At 43.4% G+C, this 23334-nt stretch overlaps 1 protein-coding gene across 14 annotated transcripts in view; it reads right to left on the minus strand.

Annotated features, from left to right (window-relative positions):
* CAMK2D (calcium/calmodulin dependent protein kinase II delta) overlaps positions 1-20700 on the minus strand; it is a 196632-nt gene extending 175932 nt beyond the window's left edge. For all 14 annotated transcript variants that reach the window (XM_054990284.1, XM_054990282.1, XM_054990279.1 and 11 more), the window contains exons 1-2: positions 20153-20700; positions 18603-18697 (exon numbers count right to left, since the gene is read on the minus strand). In XM_054990284.1, the coding sequence (XP_054846259.1) occupies positions 18603-18697; positions 20153-20220 (163 nt within the window). In that variant the 5' untranslated portion in view covers positions 20221-20700. The remainder of the gene's footprint in view (positions 1-18602; positions 18698-20152) is intronic.
* Positions 20701-23334: the final 2634 nt, after the last annotated feature.

Genomic DNA, 23334 nt, shown 5'->3' on the forward strand with positions numbered 1-23334 from the left:
GGGATGGGAGGTGTGGGAAGGACTTCAGTGCCATTTAATTCCATAGAGTCCACCCTCCAAAGCAGCCGTTTTCTCTGGGAGGATCTTTGTAGTCTAGAGATCTGTTATAATTCCAGGAGTTCTCCAGGTTCCACATGGAAGTTGCAACCCTAATGTGAAACCATTTATGGCTAAGCACAAGACTTGGACTACTTCCTCACAGGTTATTTGTTCCAGGTTCAACACTGTTGGGAAATGATTCTCTTCACTGCTTCTCCACAGCTTTATAGTGCTTTTGGGTACCTCCCTGGGGTTTTGGGCTTTCCTACGATATTTGTTTTGAAGTTTCGGGGAAGACTGGCATAAAGCCTGGCTGGCTGGCTGCTCTGTGGGTGTGTAAATTGAGATCTTTCCGTCCACACAGCAGCCATTTTCCCTGAGAGTGTCCCTGTGGCAGCCATTTCCTCCAGTGGCTACTGGGGGGATTATTCTTTACAAAAACTGGCACTAGAATATCATTATACCAATATAACCAGAGTAGAATAGTGGTTAGAGTGTCAAACTGGGGTCTGGGAGGCCCAAGTCTGAATCCTGATGCTAGCCGAGTGACCTTGGGCTAATCACACTCTCTTAGCCTAACTTATCTCACAAGGTTGTTGCGGGGATAAAATGGAGGGCAGGAGAACAATCTGAGTTGCTTTGAGTCCCCATTGGGGAGAAAAGCAGTGTATAAATAAAATAAACAAACCATTGTAATAACATGTGTAGCAGGTTCTCTAAATCCCCAGCTTTCACTTTAAAAAGAGTAAGTCTCTAGCTCTTGCAAAGACATAAGGGGAAAGGCATATCTACACAATGGGAGGGGCTAGAGACCTGCTTTCAAAAACCTGCGTTCAAAGAACCCATTACACATATTGTTACAATAGTATACTGATATAACAATATTCGAGCGCTGATTTTTTTAAAAACTACAAACGGCCCTAGGAGAGAGCAGGTAGCCATTGCTGCAGGACTGGGGCAGGAAAACCGTGGGGAAGTGGAAGTCCCATTGCCACTGTGTTTTACTGCAGCCACACCAACACTGAGGAAACCACACAAGCTTGCCCCTGAGCGGAAACCACTCTGGCTATCCAATTGGCTTTAAAAACTGTTAAGGACAGAAACACTGCAATGTCCCTTGTTAAAATCTCATTCTTCTTGCATGCAAAAGACAAAGCATACAACAAGAAAGAGGTAATACATATTTAACAGTTGTATGCTATTCTGCCGTGCTCAAGTGCAGATCAGCGTTTGGAATTTCCATGGTTATTTCTTGGATACAATTTGGCATGCACCCATTTGCAAAAAAAGGGTTTATTTTTTCATTATTCAAGTCTTCCAAGCTTTAATATCTTGAAAAGCCTCTCTAAAAAAGAACAGAAAGAAAATGTTATGCTCTTGAAGCTAGATTTAATCATCATTACACTTCAATTAATGGGGGAGGGCTTCAGAGGTATTGCAGAGGAGTTAGCCGTGTTAGTCTGTAGTAGCAAAACAGTAAAGAGTCCAGTAGCACCTTTAAGACTAACCAACTTTACTGTAGCATAAGCTTTCGAGAATCACAGTTCTCTTAGTCAGATGCAAGAGGTATTGCAGTAAGTCAAGGTAATCTGTTAAAACTGTATAAAGCCTCCCCAACAACACAGAAGTTCAACAATACAGATCTTCTCAACAATACACAACATTTTCCTTTACAATAATAAGGGGAAAAAATGCTTCTTCATTTGAATCAAACCAAATTTCTGGAGAGAGACAGATAACAAAACCGAGTAAGAAATTCTTATTTCTTTCAAAATACCATAAGCAACCCTTCCTATCAAAGCCTGCTTCCTTCAAACCACAAATGCAGTGGAAAATCTGCACTTCAGTAGCCTCACTTCAGGCTAAAGGTAAGAGTATCATGCTGAAATGCCTCCATGGTAATAATATATTGCTATACACAGGGCTTTTTTTCTGGGAAAAGAGGTGGTGGAACTCAGTGGGTTGCCCTCGGAGAAAATAGTCACATGGCTGGTGGCCCCGCCCCCTGATCTCCAGACAGAGGGGAGTTTAGATTGCCCTCTGCACCGCCGAACTCTCCTCTGTCTGGAGATCAGGGGGCGGGGCCACCAGCCATGTGACCATTTTCAAGAGGTTCCAGAACTCTGTTCCACCGAGTTCCAGCTGAAAAAAAGTCCTGGCTATACAGAGACAACAAGCACATCATTGAGGATTCTAGTACCACTTTCTCACTGATGTGCTAGTTTTCTGTGTTTTCCTAAGCAGAGTTAACCCTAATAAGCCGATTGCTTTCAATGGACATAGACAATGTAATTTTGCTTAGAATAGTGCCGCATCTTTCTCTGTGTGGGGGGAGGCATATAGAAGAGCATTCAAACATGTGGATCCCCTTAGGTAATCACAACTGTCCAGACAGCAATTTACCACCTAATCAGTTGTTTGGTCTGCGTTGGGCCCAAGCAGATCTACAAAGGTTTCATTTTTATTTTTATTTAGTTTAAATTATACCCTCAAGAGCCCAAAGCAGCTTACAAAAACATTAACACGGTACCATAAAATCCAATATCATAAACATTCAAACCCTGACTTGGATCTAGCAGTAATTACAGCTGGCAAAAGAGACTTCCATCAACACAATCTGCCTTGCTTGACCCCCCCCCGGCCCCCAACTCAGCCCAAAGTACCTCTGAAACATGACTCCTGGGGGACAGGGGAATCCCAGGAACAGCATGAGGTAGAAATCAGCCATCTGCCCTGGTAGCGGGAAATCAGTCGGTGAAAACCACTCCCCCTTCCATCCACAGAAACCATAAGCAACATCCAACCTCGTGTGCAGATCCCAACAACTACAAACATACTACCTTGCACCCTGGGCAAAGCCCAGGGGAAAAAATCCTACCATAACCCCAGCTTGATATGCCATGCAACTCTCCTCCAAGGCCTCCCTTGCCTGATTGAATCACCAGCCCATCTCTTAACAGTTTAAAATGTAGATGAAAACTTAAGCATAGCAAATCTCACCAGATCATTAAATATGGATATTATGTAGGAGCCCCATCTGCTCCTACAACTATATAAATATTCAACGTGATCAACAGAGCAACACCCGCAATCACAACACAGACTATGACTCCCACCTTCCAAAATAAGCAACTAGTACGTGTGATTAAATTCAGGGGAAAAGTCAAAGGGTTTCTCAGAAATTACCATATTCACAAAATTACCTAGATTATGAACGGCATGAATTGATGTTCGCATTGCACAGCCTTTTAAGTTTGGCAGGAAAGGGCAAGCTTAGTCTTGTTTTATGATGAAGATTATCGTTTGGAGGATTTGGATACATGTACTAGTCCTCTCCTCCAAGCATTTTCACACGAAGTGTTTCACACTATGTGAACTAGTGTGGTCGTGTAGTGTTTAGATTTTCAAACTAGGATATAGGAGACTCAGGTTTGAATCCCCACTTTGTCATGGAAGCCTGCAAGGTAATATTGGGCCAATCAAATGCTTTCAACCTAAATAACTTTACAGAGATGATTTGAGGATGAAATGAAGGAGAGCGGAATGATAAAACCTGCTTTCGATCCCCACTGAGGAGAAAAGCCAGGGGGAGTATAAATTTAATAAATGAGTAAGAAAATAATAAACAGTGTCTCTGGCTGTTATCCATTTTTGCATGCTAGAAGGATTCTCCCCTCCCCAACTTTTTTTTGTTCTTTCGCTGAACAGCATACTTGTCACAAAGTGCCTCTGAAAATTCCCTGCGTGCCAAAAAAAGTTTAATATGGTTCAAAAATGGTTTGTTATCTGGCATCAGGAGAAGCCTGCTGGTCTAGAAACATAGGTTCAAAGACGAAGCTGAAGTTGGTTCCCAGTTCCTTATTCGCAGTTCCTAGTTCCTTATTCACAAAGCCAAAGAAAAATATTGTGGGGAAATTGAAAAGCTCTGAACACCAAAAAGAAGTTAGCAGGGGCACATATTATACACCTCCAGATTCAACTGGAACCAACTTCAGCTTCCTGGTTCAAAGTCATCTTTGGTATGTGTAACTATCAGAGCAGTACATTTTCAATTCCAGCCCATGATATGTAATTTTTAAAAAAAATATAAGCAGTTTTTAGGAGCTTCAGACATAAATAATAATCACTCAGAGCACTTTTCCTGTCTCATTGATCAAAGCTATCCTAAAATATTAAGTTGCCCTAAGCTAGAAAGCAGATCTTACAGGCGTCACCAGAGGAAAGCTGCTACTTGTACCTGTGAAATGAACGCAAATATGTTTTGCTCAGATCTCTAGAGTGTTGAACATCTTTAGACAGACACTGGAATGCATACAGAAGGCATTATAAGAAGGCATATATTAATGCAAATTTTATGATATTTGAATATGAAAATTTGCTTTGTTGCTCATTTCCTGATTTTATTTCCTTGTTTTACCTTAACTCATGCATCAAACACTCTGGAGGCAGGGCCTCACTCAAAGCAGAGAATGGCTACATAATACCCCTCTCTCTCTGAGTCTCTCTACATGAGACATCTGAAACATGAAGAACATGTGTCGGGAGATGCAATGTTAGCCGGGAAGGGTAGTTTAAAAAGACAGAGCGGGCTCTGGAACACAGCTCCCATTTCCATTCCTCACTGCCTTCTGGTTGTGATCCTGCACAGTTTTAAATTGGAGAGGTGAAATTGATAGAGCCTTCAGGAGGCGAAGATGAAATTAACAAACCCTCTGAGGAGCCATCTCTGCCACCTCTGTCTTTTTAAACTACGCTTCCCAGCTAACATTGTGTCTTCCTGCACTTGATGAACACGTGCTGAGGTGACTTGTGTACAAAGACTTTTTGTTAACCCCACAGAAGACTACTTGGAGTATCAAAACATTACTGTAATGTGAGACAGACCAAGACTGCCACTTTCAAGGACAACCACCCAAATTCTGGCTGTGATCTACTTGGCAAAGGTGAGCAGTCAGTTAGTATAGCCTTTCAAACAGAATTCAGTCAAATTCAGGAGGAGGGTCTGTTTTGTCACTGAAAAGTCCTGAGTGGCCAAACTTTTTGTTAAAAGGAGTGGATTGACCTCAAGCATAAAAACTAACAATGGCGGAAGGGGTGGGAGAAACCCCCCATCGAATTATTCCATACATAAGACATCAGCTCCAGCTGCTATTATGTATATGCAGTGGGTGAACAAAAAATCTTTACTATCACTGGGATTACTCAGAGAGGAAGGGAGGTATAAACACCCCTATATATAAACACAAAGACAATTCTACAATACACTTCCAAGCATAAACTGACAGACTGGATTTATGAGCCCCTTCGACCCAAAGCAGATGTTTCATTTAACTTCAAGACATGATTAACTTAAAGCAAACAAGAGGTTACTACTTGCTTTGAATGCTTGAATCCTGCAGTTTACAATGGTCTGAGGAAGAGGGAAAGGGTGTGGCAGCTCTTTTTTGTAATTCTTCCAACTACTCCAATTACATATGCAAAGTTCTCCGCACGTGGCAGCTAATGGTGCAGAAACAATACAAAAGGGAGCTGTCTCTCCTCTAAACCTTTGAGAATGTTCAAATGAAAAATTGGGCCAACAACTGGCATTCATTTTGCTAAATTTGCATATGCAAATATGAAAATATTGTGTTTTTTGAGGCCATCTGTCAAGATCAGCAGGCTGTGAACAAAGCAGGTGCTCTAGGTTACAGGAAGAGCCTGTGGGTTTCATTTTCCTCACTTGCTTTAGCCTACCACAAAAACAACAGAAAGAACGTGGAAACTTGTCAGTTGAGGCTTAACTAACTATAAATCTAGAGGCAAACAAAACATGACACTAGCTTCTAACATGGTTGTTGCAATAATAACAAATTGTGTCCTTTTGTTTGCAATTTTCATCCCTTCCTGTAAAACTGGCATTAGTACTTCATGAACAATAAACTAATTTACCTTATGTTGCCAATTGATCTACTAATGGCCAAGGAGTTACTCTCAAGGCCCTCATGGAAAGCTACATCGTCTGTGCTGTAAGGAACTGCAGAATTTGTAGATTTCCCTATTCCTGACAGGAAAATCCCCAAACATCATCATTAACATCTACATTTGGACGGTCAAACCTACAGTAGAGTTTCATATGTAGAGTGAATAAGCGTTCACTAGAATAAATGTACCCAGGGCTTTTTTTCAGCTGGAATGCGGTGAGAACCTCTTGAAAATGGTCACATGGCTGGTGGCCCCACCCCCTGATCTCCAGACAGAGGGGAGTTTAGATTGCCCTCCACACCACTGGAGTGGCGCGTCTGGAGATCTGGGGGCGGGGCCACCAGCCATGTGACCATTTTCTCCTAAGGCAACCCACTGAGTTCCACCACCTCTTTTCCCAGAAAAAAAGCCCTGAACTTACCAATGTATCAGGGCCAACATTTACAGCAATAATAGTATCAGGAAAGATCACAGGAGATAACATTTCCCATTGGGGCTTTGGGGGATTGGAGTACCAGGTCTGGTCATCCCTCCATTGTTTAATCAATCAAAAACACTTATCAGAACACAAAACTTTGTTTTTTAAAGCAAAAGGGAGACTGTCAAGAATAGTATTTTCTTGCTGTACTTTCAGAACCTACTAGTCACTGCCTTGGGCAGGGGGACAGAGTAGTGGGGGGGAGAAGAAAGGTTTGGGAAATGCTGTACTGTATGCAACAGTTGCGTGTATTATAAGCTACAGAAATAATCTTCCCCAATTCTGTAGATACAACAACCACAAATGAACTCCAGTCAGACTCTTTTTGCTTCTTAAACTAAGCTTTAGTGCAATGCTATAACAGACATGCATCCTCAGTATTCTGTACAGGTGGAGACAGCTATAATTTGAACCAAAATGGTATTTCATTTCCCAGCACATGAATTCCTCTAGATTTGCATGTAATCATCTTTAACAGTTCCTGGGAAACTGTTCCAATGCCTTTCTAACCAACAGCAAAGGCCCTTGTGTTTTTCCACACTAAAGCAGCAGCTAAGGGGAAAATTTGGAGAGAGACAAGCAACAACACCGAAAGCTGAAAACAAGGGCTGCTGTAGAACAGTTGTACATATTACCAGAGTGTCTCGGAAACCCATCTTCATTTCTGAAGACACCTCCTCTATTGAAGCTCTTCACAAAACCCCTCCCACGCCCCCAGTCAAGTTTCAGACACCTTCAGGTATTTCAAGCTGTGCCATCTTTTCCAGGGAGTACACAACTGTTACGAAATTGGCTTTGTTTCAAAACATTTCTAACTTGGCTCCATAAATGCCAGGGAATCCTCCGCTCTTCAAAAGATCTTTATCTCACACAAAGACTCAAGCTCTTCAAATACACAAACACTGCATTGTGCTGTTTATTCTCTCTTGCACCCTTCAAGGTCTTCTGTACTCAAATGTCTCTCATTTAGGGCTTTCCTCCTCCTGCTTTAAAGACCATTATTAACATCCTCTTCTCTGTTTTAAGTAGCTTCAAAAATATGAAACATTACATGAAATATTTACATAGCATATGCATTTTTTTTTAGCTTGGTAGGTACTTTCCACATGTAAAACAGAATGTGTATTTCTGAGCAGTGGGATACTAATTCATTAAGCAGCTTTTAAAGGGTGTTTCTGGTCCTCAGTGCAGAACCCAAGATGCAAAGAATGGAGTCCATATTTAGGCTTTAAACACAGAGATGGCTACCAAAATATTTTAAACTGATCTCCTAGTTAACACAGACTGAAGAGCTTAACCAAACCGTTTCCTGCATCCAAAGCACATCAGTGCTTTGTGTGATGGAAAACAGACTAGTGATTGTTTTCTCATACATACATCCCAACACATTAACTTGCAGCAATATACTACACTTATGAATATATATGCATAAATACACATAGGCCTGATTAACACACGATTCTCTCTTGGGGTGCAAATGGAATTTTAAAAGCTGCAATGGAATTTTAAAAAATTGATTTGCCTTAACATGAATTTCCTTAACCCAAGGAAAATGAAAGCTAGAAAGAATAAGGTATCGACTGCATGTTCTTTGAAGGACCACCTAAGTAAGAATCTGCCCATCAGTTAAGATCCTCTAGAATCTGGTTTGCATTTCCCAGCCTTTGAATATAAGGAGATGGCATCATGTAATAGGGTTGCCACTTGCCAATCTCCAGATGGTGGGTAGAGATCTCCCCGAATTACAACTGGTCTCCAGGTGACAAAAATCGGTTCCCCTGGAAAAAATGGCTGACTTGGAAGGTGGATTATGTGGCATCATACCCAGCTGAGGGCCCTGTCCTCCCAAACCCACATCTTCCTCAGGGTCCACCCCCCCCCCCCAAATCTCCAGGAATTTCCCAACATGGACCTGGCAACTCTATGTAACATACAGGGCCCACTCCACAGAGGACTCTGAAATCCCATTCCTGCATTAGTTTGCATGACAACAAGCAAATTACAGTTTAGACTCCAGGGAAGCTTTTTAAAAAGAATTCCCAGGTTTCCTGCCCTCAACATCACTGCTATTTACTAATCTTTACTCTGTTTGTGATACATGATGCTGTTTTATAAGAAACCACCACCTGATGCTGTTATATGCTACTTTTTAATTGTTTTATTGCTATATGTTCTTAATAGATTACATATATTTTTTTACAGACTGTTGACCTCTGGCATTTTTAACCAAGAGTATATGGTTTTAGAAAATCGCTTGTCAGCCATCTGATCATGAGCACACCCAATACGGTCAGATAATACAGCCAGTCAGATAATACAGCCAATTCTGGCATTTAGATTGGCACATAGGATAAAATGAGAATTACAGTTCAGGAACGACAGATTGTCTAAAGGAATATTCAACCTGTCCCAGAGATTCTCTATGCTCTTTGAAAGCATTAATACAAATAAAGGTACCGATAAGATGACCTTGGATCAGTAAAACCTGAATATAATCTACACATCCACATCACAAGGAATAAGCACCAACCTTTAGGTCCCCCCAAGGCAAAAGCTAGCAAGACTCTGACGCCTCGGTCTTTTACGCAAATTGTAACAGCTAGAACAATGAAAGCACAATAGCCCTGGACTGTACAGGACTGCTCTGAAAACCAAGCTTCCTGCAGGCACAAAATATCATACCTCCACGGGAACATAAAGAATTCAGAATCAAAGTTTGTCATCCCATCTCATGAGATTCCAAGGCAGGAAATTGAATTTCCAGTTGGAGTTCTCTATTCTATCCAGACTACCAACTTAATAGATGAAAATGTGCCTTGTGGACTAAAGGGATGAGAGTATCTGCTAAGGGGTGAGGAAGAGGTCCCAATGTACCCAGATCAAAAGTAGTCAAGAAAGTGACCGGTGACCTCCTTCTCAAGTGTCAAGATTAACAGGTGGCCAGGATTTCCCTTCAGGATGACCAACGTGATGTCCATCAAGCTAAGGGAAACAAGTATAAAATTTAACTGGACAAGCTTAGACAACAGCCACAATCTCCTGTGCACATCCACTGCTTTCATTTCCAATTCTGACAGGAATATGGATTACTACTACTTGAAAATCAGTCAGTCTAAATAGTAAGATGCTACAACTCTGTTCCATTAATGGTGGTGCTTTCCTCCACCCGAAGGAGCCTTCTGCTGACACAAGAGGCTCTTCCACTGGCAGAAACACCTCTTGCATTGGCCAGAAAACCTCACAGCATACTTTGGGCTGCATCCTCTGCAGGCCCAAGCTGCTATAAGTTAATCAACACTGACACCACCACATGTATTCCTAAAAGTGCTTGGCTGGTTCCTAAAGACTGAAATATTTAACCCAGCCTTGCTTCCAAGGTTTTGGAGACATTCTATGCAAGGCCAGCATCACTGTGATCAATTATTCCTGAGAACATGGCTGGCCAGCTAAGAGCAGGTCAGCAAGTAGGGCGGCCAACCTCCAGGTGAGGCCTGCTGGAATTACAACTGATCTTCAGATGACAACAATCACTTCCCCTGGGGGAAATGGCAGCTTCAGAGGGCAAACTCTATGGTATACCATAAATTCTAGGTGAAATCCCTCCTCAAATTCTCTCCCCTAAAGGCACTGCCCCTAAATCTCCAGGAATTTCCCAGGCTAGATATGGCAACCCTCCCAGACAGCAATTAATGATACTTTCCAAAACACACAAATGTCTTCGTTTCAGGAAGACCAGGACTTGCAGGATAAGGTAAATCCTGTCTTCATGAATAAGATAGGATTGCATTCCACAGATCTGCTTGATTTGGAAGCGTAATGAAGATGCTGTTTTGCTTTAATTGAAAACGAATAAGAAAGCTGGGCACTGACAGGCGAGAATATGTATTAAGTAACAGTAGTAAAGAAAATGTAAAACCATCAAGCTCTAAAAGGCCTCTGAGGAAAAATACAGCACTCTTGGCTCCAGCAAGTGAAAGGGAAGCACTTTATTTGGAGCGCTCCCTCCTCCGATTCAGTCTTTAACGGCTCTTCACTTCCCTTAAATGTACCAGTGAATAATGGCAGAGGAACTGGTATTATCTTCACAGGCAATTCCATGCCATTTTATGTAACATGAATGAGAAATTGTTATATATGTAATCAGAACAAATACATCATCTTTTCTTATTTATCCCTGCTCCCACCTTCCCCTTTTCCCTCTCTTCGTTATATCTAATCTGAGATTGTAAACTCTTCAGAGCAAGGGAGCACTCTACTCTCACACAACCCTATTCAGGTAAATAGTTATCAGTCGGCAGCCCCGGGACATGTCCTCTCTGCTTCATCCTAGCTTGTTCCAGGAACTCCCGGGGAACAGAGCTGTATTTCCCTGGACAGCTGCTTTGGAGAATGAGTTCTGTTCCATAATTAAGTGATGTGTACGTGAACAACAGCATTTGTTGTCCTTTGTCTGATTTCCTTGTTGACATTTAAACTGTAGGATCTTTGGAACAGAAACCTATCCTGCTCCGCACCGTCTGTTTGCACAGATGGAAAGGAAGCTTCTTTGCTGTAAGAGCTTTTGGAAAGCTGAAAACCATTACTAGCACTGACGATATTCTATACTGAGGTCACCAACCTGTGACTACATGAGTGTATGGAGTAACGATTACAGTGCTGGACTAGGACCAGGGAGCCACAAACCCAAATCCCAACTCGTCATGAAACGTACTGGGTAATTTTGGGCCAGTTGATCTTTCTCTGCTTATCCTGTCTCAAAGGGCTGTGGTGAAAATAAAATGGAGGGGAGAACCACATGTGCCATCCACCTCAGCTCCTTGGAAGAAGAGTGGGCAGGGATGGAGGCACCAAATAAATCATAATTCACATTAACACCCAGACAATTCTAGATGGAATATTTTCCACATTAGAAGGCAGCATGCTGTTATTAACTCTTAATTGGCCAGGCAGGGAGTCCCTGTAGCTCAGAAGGTACCACTTGCTTTCCCTAAACAAAGCCCCATTCCCCCTCCTCCCCAGGGATTGGTAAAAGGCCCAAGTTGTCTGAGCAACCTCAACTGCTGTCAGCAGGTGTTCAGTTTGATCTCACAGGAAGTACAACCTGTGGTGGACTTCCTCCAAGCCTGATACAATGCATACTGATAGTTTCAGGGCTGAACCCGACAGCTCTCTTCCTCTAAAAATGGTGGTGGAGAGTGACCAAGTCATAGCTGACTTATGGTGACCCCTGGCAGGGTTTTCATGGCAAGAGTCTAACAGAGGTGGTTTGCCATTGCCTGTCTCTGCAACCCTGGTCTTCGGTGGAGGTCTCCCATCCAATTACTAACCAAGGCTGACCCTGCTTAGCTTTTGAGATCTGATGAGATCAGGCTCAGACAGTGGGAAACAAATCATTCGGGGAATCAGTAGAACAACATATTCCACAACAAGTTGTTATTTGGGAGTAGTGCCTACTTACCACCCCACCCACAGTCCCAGATACAATCCTCAAATATCCCTCCTTCCCACTTCTCCTTCTTATCTATTCTGTTGGGATAGTTTTCAGCTGCTTTCCTTCAAAGGTGTGTCTTTCCTAAGGCTGAAGTGAAACAGAGGAGGTAAGAAAGAAGTGGGGCAAGGGGGATAGAGGTGGGGAAATTGGGAGGAGAGATAAGGCTGAACATTTTTAATGCAGAAGCCAGTGTGGTGTCTAGGCTACAGTGTCAGCAGCCAGTTTGGTGTAGCGGTTAAGAGTGTGGGACTCTAATCTGGAGAGCCGGGTTTGATTCCCCACTCCTCCACTTGAAGCCAGCTGGGTGACCTTGAGTCAGTCACAGTTCTCCGGAGCTCTCTCAGCCCCACCCACCTCAGAGGGTGTTCTGTTGTGGGGATAATAATGGCATACTTTGTAAACCACTCTGAGTGGGTATTCAGTTGTCCTGAAGGACGGTATATAAATCGAATGTTGTTGTTGTTGTTATTATGAGACCAGGGAAGCCCAAGTTCAAATCCCCACTTGTCCATGAAACTTGCTGAGTGACTTTGGGCCAATTACTCACCCTCCACCTTACCTATCATCACAGGACTGTTGTGAGAATAAACTAGGAGAGCCATGTATTCTGCCCTCAGTTTTTTGAAAGAAGGGTGGGGATTTTTTTTAAATCAATCAAGAAATCAGTAAGTACCGGGGATTCGGTTTCGTTTTCGCAGCCATGTCGGACGCTCCTCTTCGCAGGTCCGAGAGGAAACGTCCGAGCAGCCTGACCGGGCGGCTGATCTGCAAAGATTAGCCCCCAGGACTCCCAGGGAGGGAGTCAGGGTCCGGGACGCTGCGGGAAGAGCCCTCTGGCAAATCGAGGCAGGGGGTAAATTGCCCGTTTGTCCCCATGGAGGCTGGCAGACGTGCGCGGCACCTTGCGTGCTGCCGGGCCACGGAAAACAGCAAAGAACAGGACTAGGCGGAAGCCTGCAAGTAAGCGAATCCCTTCTGTTATTACAAGCGTATGCAAAGGAGTGGTGGGATCTGAAGTTAAGAAGACTCGGATTTCTTCCCCCTCGCTGAGTTTCAGAAGGTTGGCGGTCCCCCCCCCCTAAAATGGCAGCGAAAAAGCAGAGTCCCGCTTTGGGCAAGTCAATTTCGGCTGCCCTGCAGGGAAAAGCGGAGTCGCTCGAGGAATTGGTGAAAAGGTCGGTCACTGAAGCCATAAAACCCTTTGTTGACAAGCTGAATGAAACAGATCAAAGGGTGGGCTTAATTGAGAGCGATGTGAAAGCCATTAAGGAAGCAGTGGGGGGGGGGCAGAGAAGTCTGCTCGGGAAAATGCGTCACTCCAGAGAGCAACGAACAAGGAGCTAAAGCTGGTGGAAAACCAGCTGATCGGGCTGCAAGTGGAACGAACACAGACTGTTTTGCGTCTCCAGAATGTTAAAGAGGAGGAAAACGAGGATCTAAGGGAGCTTGCCTCGGAATTATTGGCGTCACCCGCGAGGGCAACTAAGGAAGAGGTAAAAAGCGCCATTTTGGAAGTCCGTCGGGCTTCCTCAAAATATGCAATGAAGCAGCAGCTGCCTCACGAGATTTTTATTGAGTTTTCATCTAGGAAGGTCCGAGACACTATCCTATTTAACTCATATAATGCGGACTTGGACTTTCTGGGAAATAAAGTCAAGATACTGAAGGACGTTCCATTTCTAGTTCGGAAAAGAAGATTTAAGTACAAAAAGCTCGCAGCTCTCCTGAGGGAACGAGGGATAAAGTATAAATGGCTATTTCCGGAAGGAATTTGGTTTAATTATAAAGATCAAGCCTACAAGATAAACTCAGAGGATCAGCTAAGGGATTTTGTGGACAAAAATCAAGAATTCGGGCAAGATACCATGCAAAATGAAGAAGACTCGAAGCCTGAAGGGAGGGGGGAGGCAGTGAGCGCAGTGGCTGTAGCTGCTCAGAGAGAACTGTGTCCGAGGCCCAGGGTGGGGAAGAAGAAAATTTAATATGGGTTGTATTTTGTATTTTGCAAGGTCTACCACTCCATCATTACTTTATGAAGGTTTAAATTTTTAACTATGGCAGTATGAAGGGAAAACATTGTAGTGTAGTGTTTATTGTTTGTATGTAACCTCCCCTCCTTTTCCAGCCCTCCTTCCCCTTTTCTTTCTTCTTTCCCTTTTCCCCTTTCCTAGTACTTCTGTAGTTTTTTTTGTAGGTTTTTGTTTTAGATATTAAAAATAAAAAAAATTAAAAAAAAAGAAATCAGTAAGTACCATAGAAACATTCTGCAATGAGCTGTTATCTTAGATATATGCTTATTTAAGATGTTGTTTTTACAAAATCAAGCAGTCTAGCAGCACCTTAAAGACTAACAACAGTTTTTCTAGCATGAGCTTTTGTGAGTCACAGCTTTTTACAAAGCCCATTCTTTATTTATTTAGCACATTTTTACCCTGCCTGTCCCCTGAGGAGCTTAGAGCTGTGTCCCCCCTTTTCTCCTCACAGCAGCACAGTGACGTACGTTAGGCCAAGACAGAATGACTGGACCAAGGTCACCTACTGTGTTTCATGACAGAGTGTTCTATACATTACCTTTAAATTATGAATTAAACAGTAGTAGGAATATTCTGGGAACATCGTGTTGTATTATTTAGCAACAACTGGAAACAAATCCAAGAAAGTGTATAGATGTAGAGAGACAGCTTGTCTGCTCAGTAACATTTTACACTTGAGGATTGTGCGCTCAAATGCTTGAGCAAATGTATAAAACTGTAAACGCCTAGGTGCTGCCAAGATTATAAAAACAACACCTGAAATCTGCAAGTAAAATAAGACCACCTATGGAAGAACAGAGCTAGAGTGCCTTGATTTGCCCTTATGATTCCTACAGTAGCCTCTAACCATCCAGAGACAGAGAAAGTATGCCCTTAGGATACCAAAAAACAAGTTACAAATTTTATTCCCTTCCTTTCTTAAAAATGCCTTGCCTATAAAGAAAAACACAGTTCTAGAATCACTGAAATCACTCTAGCAAGACCAAGGAGCTTTTACTGATACTGTGCTCCAGAAAGAAAAAGCCATCATGTGTCGGTTTTAAAATGGTGCTGAAAAAGGCAGAAGCAGCCCTCATTTTTTTTGCAAACGAGAGTGCAAGCACAGCTCCTTCACCCCTTTGTAACAGCTTATGCTCACAACGTTTCAAGATTGGTTCACTCATGCATATTTATCATTTTCAAGACCCAGCAATAACTTCTACGTATGAATGAGCCATCACTGATCAAACAGAATATTGCAGTTTCCTCACTGCATTGTGTGGAGCCGAGCCGTACCTTCCATTTGAGGAAATCATACCACAGGACGTACATTTGACATCTGTCAGGGCAGTTTATTTAATTGATGTGTGTTATCTCAGCCTTCATTCAAGGGGTACAGAGTTCCAGACACTGAACTCTTGTCTACTTCATGATGGACCCATGTGAGCTTATTTTGAAGAGATGGCACAGACTATTCTCTGTGTGACAAACATTGCACATAAAATCTAATGCATATTATTTTCAGTTTCATATCTCTTTTGAATGGGGCATGCAGGAGATTAAAATAAACACACAGCTCCCAAACGTGTTAGTAAAGGACAAGCATCTGAACCAAACATGTATTATCATAACTTGTCCCATTTCTTTTCTCTCACCCACTGACAATTATTATTATTTATTATTTTATTTTATTAGATTTTTAGTCTGCTGTCCCTGCAAGTGGCCTCAGAGCGAAGCCCAGCATAATATACATTTTAAAAAAAACCAATGGTAGCAATTTCATTATATTAAAACATCACAGTACGGCGCACATAATACACCTGAAATGTACTTTACCCTCTCACTGTCATGTATTATATTGTATGCATCTCCATTTTTCTCCTTTCTTCCCCATCCACCCTCCCTGTTCTACATCTATCCTTCTGACTCCCTTTTTCCCTTGGTGTGGGCCAGAAAATGTGCATTCCTAGTGCCTGACAAAGCTATAGTTGTTTGGGTTTTTTGTCTTCACAATCAAATCCTTTAACAAAGTGTTATACACTGGATTGGCTCAGTTAAAATATGGGGGATGCAGGGGAATTAAGTTTAGCACAAGTTAAGTGTAAAAATGATGAACACTGAGGCAAAAAACACGCATAACTTTAAATTTACACTGATGAGGTCTGAAGTGGCAAAAAAATGGAAATATTGTGGATAGCACAAGGACATTTTTTATTTATTTTCAGCAGTGTGAAGGGGAGGGGGGGAGCAGGATTAAGAAAGGACTGGAACAAAATGAGCAGTATTGTAAAACTTTCTGTATGGTACAGTAGCAACCTTTTGATTAGTGGGTAAATGTCTGCTTACCCCATCTCAAAAAGATTTTTAAGAAGTTATTACACTGATGTGTATATATACTGTGTATTAATAAAAGACTGAAACTCAAATTATCTGAGTTGCTAAAAAAAGAACCAAGGAAAAAAACTGGTTCAGGCACTATATTAAATGCAATAATCAGTTAACAGTTCTGATTTACTTCATAAATTTATAAAATAAAGGTCAGTGTTTTCCATGATGGCATATGTACGCTTTTGGGTTACACAGAACTGTTAATCAAATAGTCCTGAGTAGCTCGTAGAGGCAGTATTTTATAGTGGTTACAGTGCCAAACTAAGATCTGGGAGGTTCAAATCCACACTATGCCACTGAAATTTGCTGGGAGACCTTTGGCCAATCACTCTGTCTCAGCCTAACCTACTTCATAAGGTTGTGAGGATAAAATGAGATAACGCTGTAAGTTAATTTAAGTCCCCATTGGGACAAAACTGGAGTATAAAGAAGGAAATAAGGTTTACCTGTGCAATCAATATACCAACAAGTGTTCCAAGTGTTTAAGCAACCTTCAAAATGTACTGTAAAATCCTTACTGTTACAATGTAATAAGTACAGAAAACAGACTACAAGAAGGGTTCCATACCGTAATTATAATAGCATACGTATGACTATTTTGGTGCAGCAAATTCTGAAGTTTTTTGAAAAACATTTGCCTTAATATGTGCATATACTGGGGATTAACAAAATGCCTTAAACACAAATTAACTGAGTAGCTTAAGTTAAAATGCTCTGAATCACTTCAGTTTTGTCTAGTACAGGAAAAACAAGTGCACACACAGAGACACCATAGCCATACACAACTAAAAATGACAGAGATTAAAAACTTAGTATCAAAGCACCCCTCCTCCAAAAAAAACCTGACACAAAAATTAGGAAAAAGTGGATATATTATACATAATTGCTTGGAAATGCAACCTATTGAATACAGAGGAGTTACTTCTCAGTAAGCACACAAGGGATCAGGCGAGAAACTCTGTGTAATTCAGTGGAACGTATTCCCGAGCAAATATATTTAGGAACAGACTGGACAGCGGCATGAGAATCCTGTTCTCCACACAGCTGCATGACAGGTTAAAGATACCAAGATAACGGTCATAAAGCTAGCTCATAAAATACATAAATTCAAACCAGCAAATGCTCACTCCTAGTTGCCCCTGCTATTTAAAAGGCAAAACCAGAACATACATAAAAGATTTTCACATGAACAATCAGTTTCAGTAATTCCCATGCTCACAAAAAGGCCTGAAATTAACATCAAAGTACAGATGTTAACAGAGAATAATCCTTAATCCTTAGCATCCTCCTACAAGCACTTCAGTGTGGATTTACTGAGAATGTGCCACCATAAGGCCCATTTTCATTAGTCCAAATAGAAAAAAAGGTGTATGTGTATATATAGGATATAATCCACCAGGAATTTCTGCAGCACACGCGACACTGAAATGAGACAAAAGCTTACTCTTGTGTAAGTCCCATTCATTTCTAGGAAGTTCCCTCAGCAGAAGCAAACCAAGCCCTTCCAAACACCCCTGGCATAAAACAGATATATAATCACTGTGAGATAAGTAGTCTGAGGTAATAGGCTCTCCACAAGAGAGGCGAAAATACTTGTTTTCAACATGGCTGCTTGGCTCATAGAATGTGATCAGCTGACCACTTTCAACCAAAATGTTAGGGAACCAGGTCATTTTTCTCTCAAGGGTTTTTTCTCAGTTAAATATGCCACAGTGAATTAAATTCATGTGTAAATACAATAGAAAAGAGTGATTCAATTAAGATTTGACCTACTTTTCTCCTGTAAAAGCTACAACGGAAAAAAACCCCTGCATTTCCTCAAAATAACAGGGTTCATTTTAAGCCTACATTACAGGTCAAAACAGTATATCTAACTAACACTGCAGGCAATCTAGCCAGTATCATGTGAAAAATGTGGTCTGCACACACACGCAACCATCTGGCATTTGTTTTAAGTTCACAAATATTTGTATTTTTTTAACAAAATAGTACAGCAAGCTATTAACTAAGCAACACAGGAAGAGAAGTCTAAATAATAACATAACACACAGAACCTGTAACTAGCATTACAAGCAACCGAATCACTTTCATATACAGATGAAGTGAAATTTGGCCTGACAAACACAGAGAATAAAAAAAAAAGGGGGAGGGCTCAGTTTCTGCATGCATCTAGTCAATATACTTGCATATTACAAATTACTGAAAATATTCCAGATTAATTGATACCCACCCCTTGCTGACAGCTTTTTAGTGTTGATAATTTTGGCAGCATATTCTTGTCCTGTAGTGATTTTCATACATCTTCTCACCACTGAGAATGCTCCCCTGTAAGCCAATAAACAGAGACACATCAGTTTGTAGTCCTGAAGAAATGGTCTGGTAATTTTGAGTGGTATTAACCAATCCAGGGAGGATCAATTCAGGAAGCAGGAGTATGAACACGACACAGCAATCAGCCTTAATGTGACGGACGGTGACAGTAAACAGTATTTAAAATTGTAAGCATCAGCCATGTCATTACACTACAGAAATGTACATCTAATTATAAGTGACAGCTTTAATACGCCAAAATCGTGTAAGGTATTTCCCCCCACATTTCTCTGACTCGGAGAAAAAGGATGTTGTGTGAATATATCTCATTAAGATGGAATGCACAAAAAGAGAGAAAAGATTTTGGGGAGAAGCCCCCTCCTCTTGCCCTGTAAACATGGCACTTGGTGTTTATTTAAGCATAAACACTCAAGTCTCACTAGAGTGCCAAGGATGCAATAAATCTTAATAGCCACAATTCTGTATGACAGCATTCATGTGCTATTCTCCTGCAGAAAAAAAGCACTAGAATAAGACTGTTCTTTGCCACACGTTCCCCATGTTAATACTACTCCTGCCATCCGGTCAAGCGTTTTCAATTCATTTATATAACAAAATTACACAGTGCTGAATTCACCGCATTTACTGGGGAAGGAGGTGCAAATAAAAGGGAAATCAAGAGCCAAGGCAGTCAATTGAATTCTAAGCACTCCAGGCGCATAACAATAAGCCCATTACGTTTCTGAAGACTTAAGTTACAGTTGCCGTCTCCACACTGGCAGATTTGGGTTGCTGATTTACCGGACCACATTAAAATGAGAGCCACCCACGCTGCCCAGGGGCACAAGTCGTCACATTTGGTTCTCTCCCCTTCCCTGGCCCCTCCAGCCAAAGCAGGGGCCAGAAGGGTGGAGGGAATACCCTTGCCCAGATTCTGTTGATCCAACCAAGGAGACTGATACAGGCGAGATGGAGAGAGCCAGGGCAGTTTTTCATAAACAACAGCGCCGGGGCGGGGGAGCTCGGGTTCAGGTCGCAGAGGAAAAGTGCAAGGTGTTATTCAGAGACACAGACAAGCCCAGGTGAACTTCCAGCCGCGAAAAAGGTGGCACCGAATTGCGGGAGGCTTTGCGGGAGAGCGCATGCAAAACAGGAGAGGGGAGGCGGAAGACAGCTCTGTCTCCTTGAAGACACATCATGTGCAACTGTCCTCCCGCTGGATCCGAGCAGACTGCTGACCCTTTCCCCAGTTCAAGCCCTCCCCGAAGATCCCGCGGCAAGCCGATTAGCGACGCCCGGCCCCGCTGCCAAGGTCTCCCCGAGGACAGAGCTCAGCTGCGGGCACCTCTCCCGCCCCGCGCCCGCGCCCCTCGCAGCTGTCAGAGAGTCCCCCACCCACCCCGAAGCCCCTGAACGCGACCCCCAATCCCGGCCCGGCCCCCGAGGCTGCCCCGTCCTGGCGGCACTTACTTGCCCAGCTCCTCGAAGAGCTGGTACTCGTCGGTGAACCTGGTGCAGGTGGTGGTCGAAGCCATCATGAGCCCGGCTCGCTGCTGCTGCTGCTGGCGCCTGGCAGGCAGGGAAGGAGGAAAAGCGGGCGCGGGAGGCGGCGCGAGGGAGGGCGAAGGCGCTTCTCCTCCTCCGGGCGCGTCCCAGTCACGCTCCCTCCGGGCTGCCTCTGACTTCTCCCGCTGGCTTCGGGGGAGAGGCGGGCTTCTCCTCCGACCGTCGCCCTTCCCCTCCTTTTCGCGCTCCTCCCGACCGAGCAGGAGTCATCCAAAAGGGAAACCAAAAGCAAGCGACGGCGGCCGGGACTGCGGTTCCCTGGAGAAGAGAGACCGGCGAGGAGGAGGCGAGGACGGGTCGGTCTTCTCTTCCCGAACCGGATTAGCCGTCCTCCTTCCCCGACGGCTTCCACCTTCCCAGGGGAGGCGAAGTTTCAGGGGAGGCGCTTGGACGAACGGCGCCGCGGCTTCCCGCTTCCACCCAAGAAGCTGGAGGGAGCGGAGCGGCTGGGCGGGCTGCTCCTTCCTGCCCTCTCTTCCTCCGGCAGCGGCCGCTTTCCTGGCCTGCGTCTCCTCCCGCTCTCTCTCTATCCCACACCTCCCTCTAGCGACCACGGGGCTGGGGAAGCCGCGCCGCCTTGAATGAGCCACAAATACCTCAAGAGAGGCTGGGGAGGGAGGGCGCTGGCCAGCGAGGGCTTTTGCGAAGAAGCCCCCAGCCCAGCCTCATGCTTTCCGGGAGAGGTGCATGTGTAGACGCATAACGGGGCCTTAATCCAGGACGATCGCCTGAAGCAACAAGCTGGACTCAAAAGGCTCTCACCCATACGGGTGCTAAGAAAGGCACGTTGCAATTTCCTTAGGATACGCACACGCTGGCATTTTGCCAGTCAGAGAGCCCCACTCCGGTTCTTTCAGTATCATACTGTTCAAATGCTTTCAACTGCACCTTTTCACCATTAGCCCCCTAAAGGGAAGACAGGAGGCTAACACGCCTCCTGCCTTCGATGGGAGGGGAAGGCACCCCCCCCCCGGCGATTCCATCCGCCCTGCGCCGCGTTCCATTCAGTGGCGTCATAATCGACACGCTACCTCGTGCGCTCCGCCCCGCCAGTCTCCTGCTGGAATGCGGGGGGTGGGGGAGAGGACGCCTTTCCCGGGTTCTCGCGAGACAGTTGGAGGGTTGTTGTTTTTTAATAATATGAAAGAGGGGCGAGGGGTGGTGCTTTTCCTGGGAGAACTGGGAATACGCTTGTGGTGTGGCAGCATAGAAGTGCCCTTGTTTCCAGAAAAGAGCTGCATTTTCTTCAATATGCACATCCTTTTCTATACGTAGGTACTCTTATATGAGTAATAAATGCATAATGCTCTCTCTGCATTACGTTTTGCCTTAGAGAAATGTGGTCTGTCAACTGTGGGAAAAACCAACAGCACCCCAACAGCTAAGTGTTTTATATTTAGCTGTGCCTTTATCATAGATGATCTGCAAAGTAGTTGGCTACGAGAAGATTTGTCTTTCCCCCTCTGGAATCAATGAGATTCAGTGCCACAGTGACCATAAATCATGTCTATCCTTGGCTTTATGCGTAAATTTTCTGCCACCATTCCCTATTGTATCTACTCACTGCATGTTCTAACTGTTGCTCATGATTGTATTTTGTTCAGTAAATGCCATAGCTGTTGGTTATGTTGTATTTCACTTGCACTGTGTAATCTACCTTGGGTCTCAGCAACAAAGGCATAATAATAATAGTAATAACAGTAATAATAGATCTGCAGCCTGGATTTGGGCTTAAGCTGGGCTATACACTTGGCAGGGGTCCCACTGACAGTGATGCTCTCAGCAAAGGACTAGGGTGGACCAAGACACTGGCTACAGGTTCAGAGGAGCCCCAAAGCAGGCTGCATTGGAAATACACGTCACCATCTCAAGAGGGAGCCTGTCATACCATTGAGCACCTTAAAGACTAAACGCCTTTATTGTAGCATAAGCTTTCGAGAGCCACAGGTCTCTTCGTCAGATGCATCAGACGAGGAGAGCTGTGGCTCTCGAAAGCTTATGCTACAATAAAGTTGGTTAGTCTTTAAGGTGCTACTGGACTCTTTACTATTTTGCTACTACAGACTAACACGGCTAACTTCCCTGGTTCTATGTCATACCATTAAGACCAGAGTCTAAAATTATCAAGCTGCATCATGGCCCATCATGAACTGAATGGGACTTGCTTCTGAGTTGACACACAGCACATCCAGCTAAAAATTAAATTAGATTTGCCAGGATTCTTAAATGAAAATATAGGTATGGTGTGTAGTCTTATCATATATTAGGAGTTGTAAACAAAGATCAGTGTTCCTCTTAGAGCAGGGACAGGCATCCTTTTTGGCCCAAGAACTGGGGTAGGGGGAGAATCTACTATGAAGATGACTGGTTAGGAGAGACATGGGGACATATGTATATTGTATATGGATCTCTGTTTTGCATGGAGATAAGAGATGAAAATAAGGCTGCTTTTGGAATTTCCATGCTTTTTTACTTTTAGTACTCACATTCCATGGATGAAAATAATGTTTGTATAACACCTGGTTCTCAAAGATCTTTGGGAGGGGTGTGGTCCTCTGGAGTTTTATTTTGTTGTTTTTAATTGAAACTTAATTGTAATTTGTAGGTCACATTGAGCCCAAGGAAAGGCAGGATATAAATATTTTCTTTAATAAATAAGATGCTTTGTGAGCAGGGTCCTAGCAATGGGCACCAGTGGAAGAATTTACCCTCAAACTTGCCACTACCACACTCCAAATTCGATTTTTAAACCATTGCTGCTCTACGGCAGGGGACCTTTCTTCAAGATCCTTACGGCTTCCAGTCTGCCCTTCTGCCTCTCCATGCCTCATCTATGCTGGAGCAATGGAGCTGCTGAGTCAAGCAAAATAGTCTAGTGCTCCGTGTTCAGCTCATGTGCCAGAGAATGTCTGCCTCTGGGTTAGAAGTTACAACAACTCCCAGAGACGTGGTCTTCTTAGTTCATTACAGTCAAGACAAAAAGGAGTCTTGTGGCACCTTAGAGACTAACCGTTTTAGACTACAGCCCTCTTCATCACATGCATGAAGCTTGTCATCTGTCGGTAGGTATATGTACATATGTTTGT

Source organism: Eublepharis macularius, chromosome 10, assembly GCF_028583425.1.
Source record: "Eublepharis macularius isolate TG4126 chromosome 10, MPM_Emac_v1.0, whole genome shotgun sequence".
NCBI classification, from domain to species: Eukaryota; Metazoa; Chordata; class Lepidosauria; order Squamata; family Eublepharidae; genus Eublepharis; species Eublepharis macularius.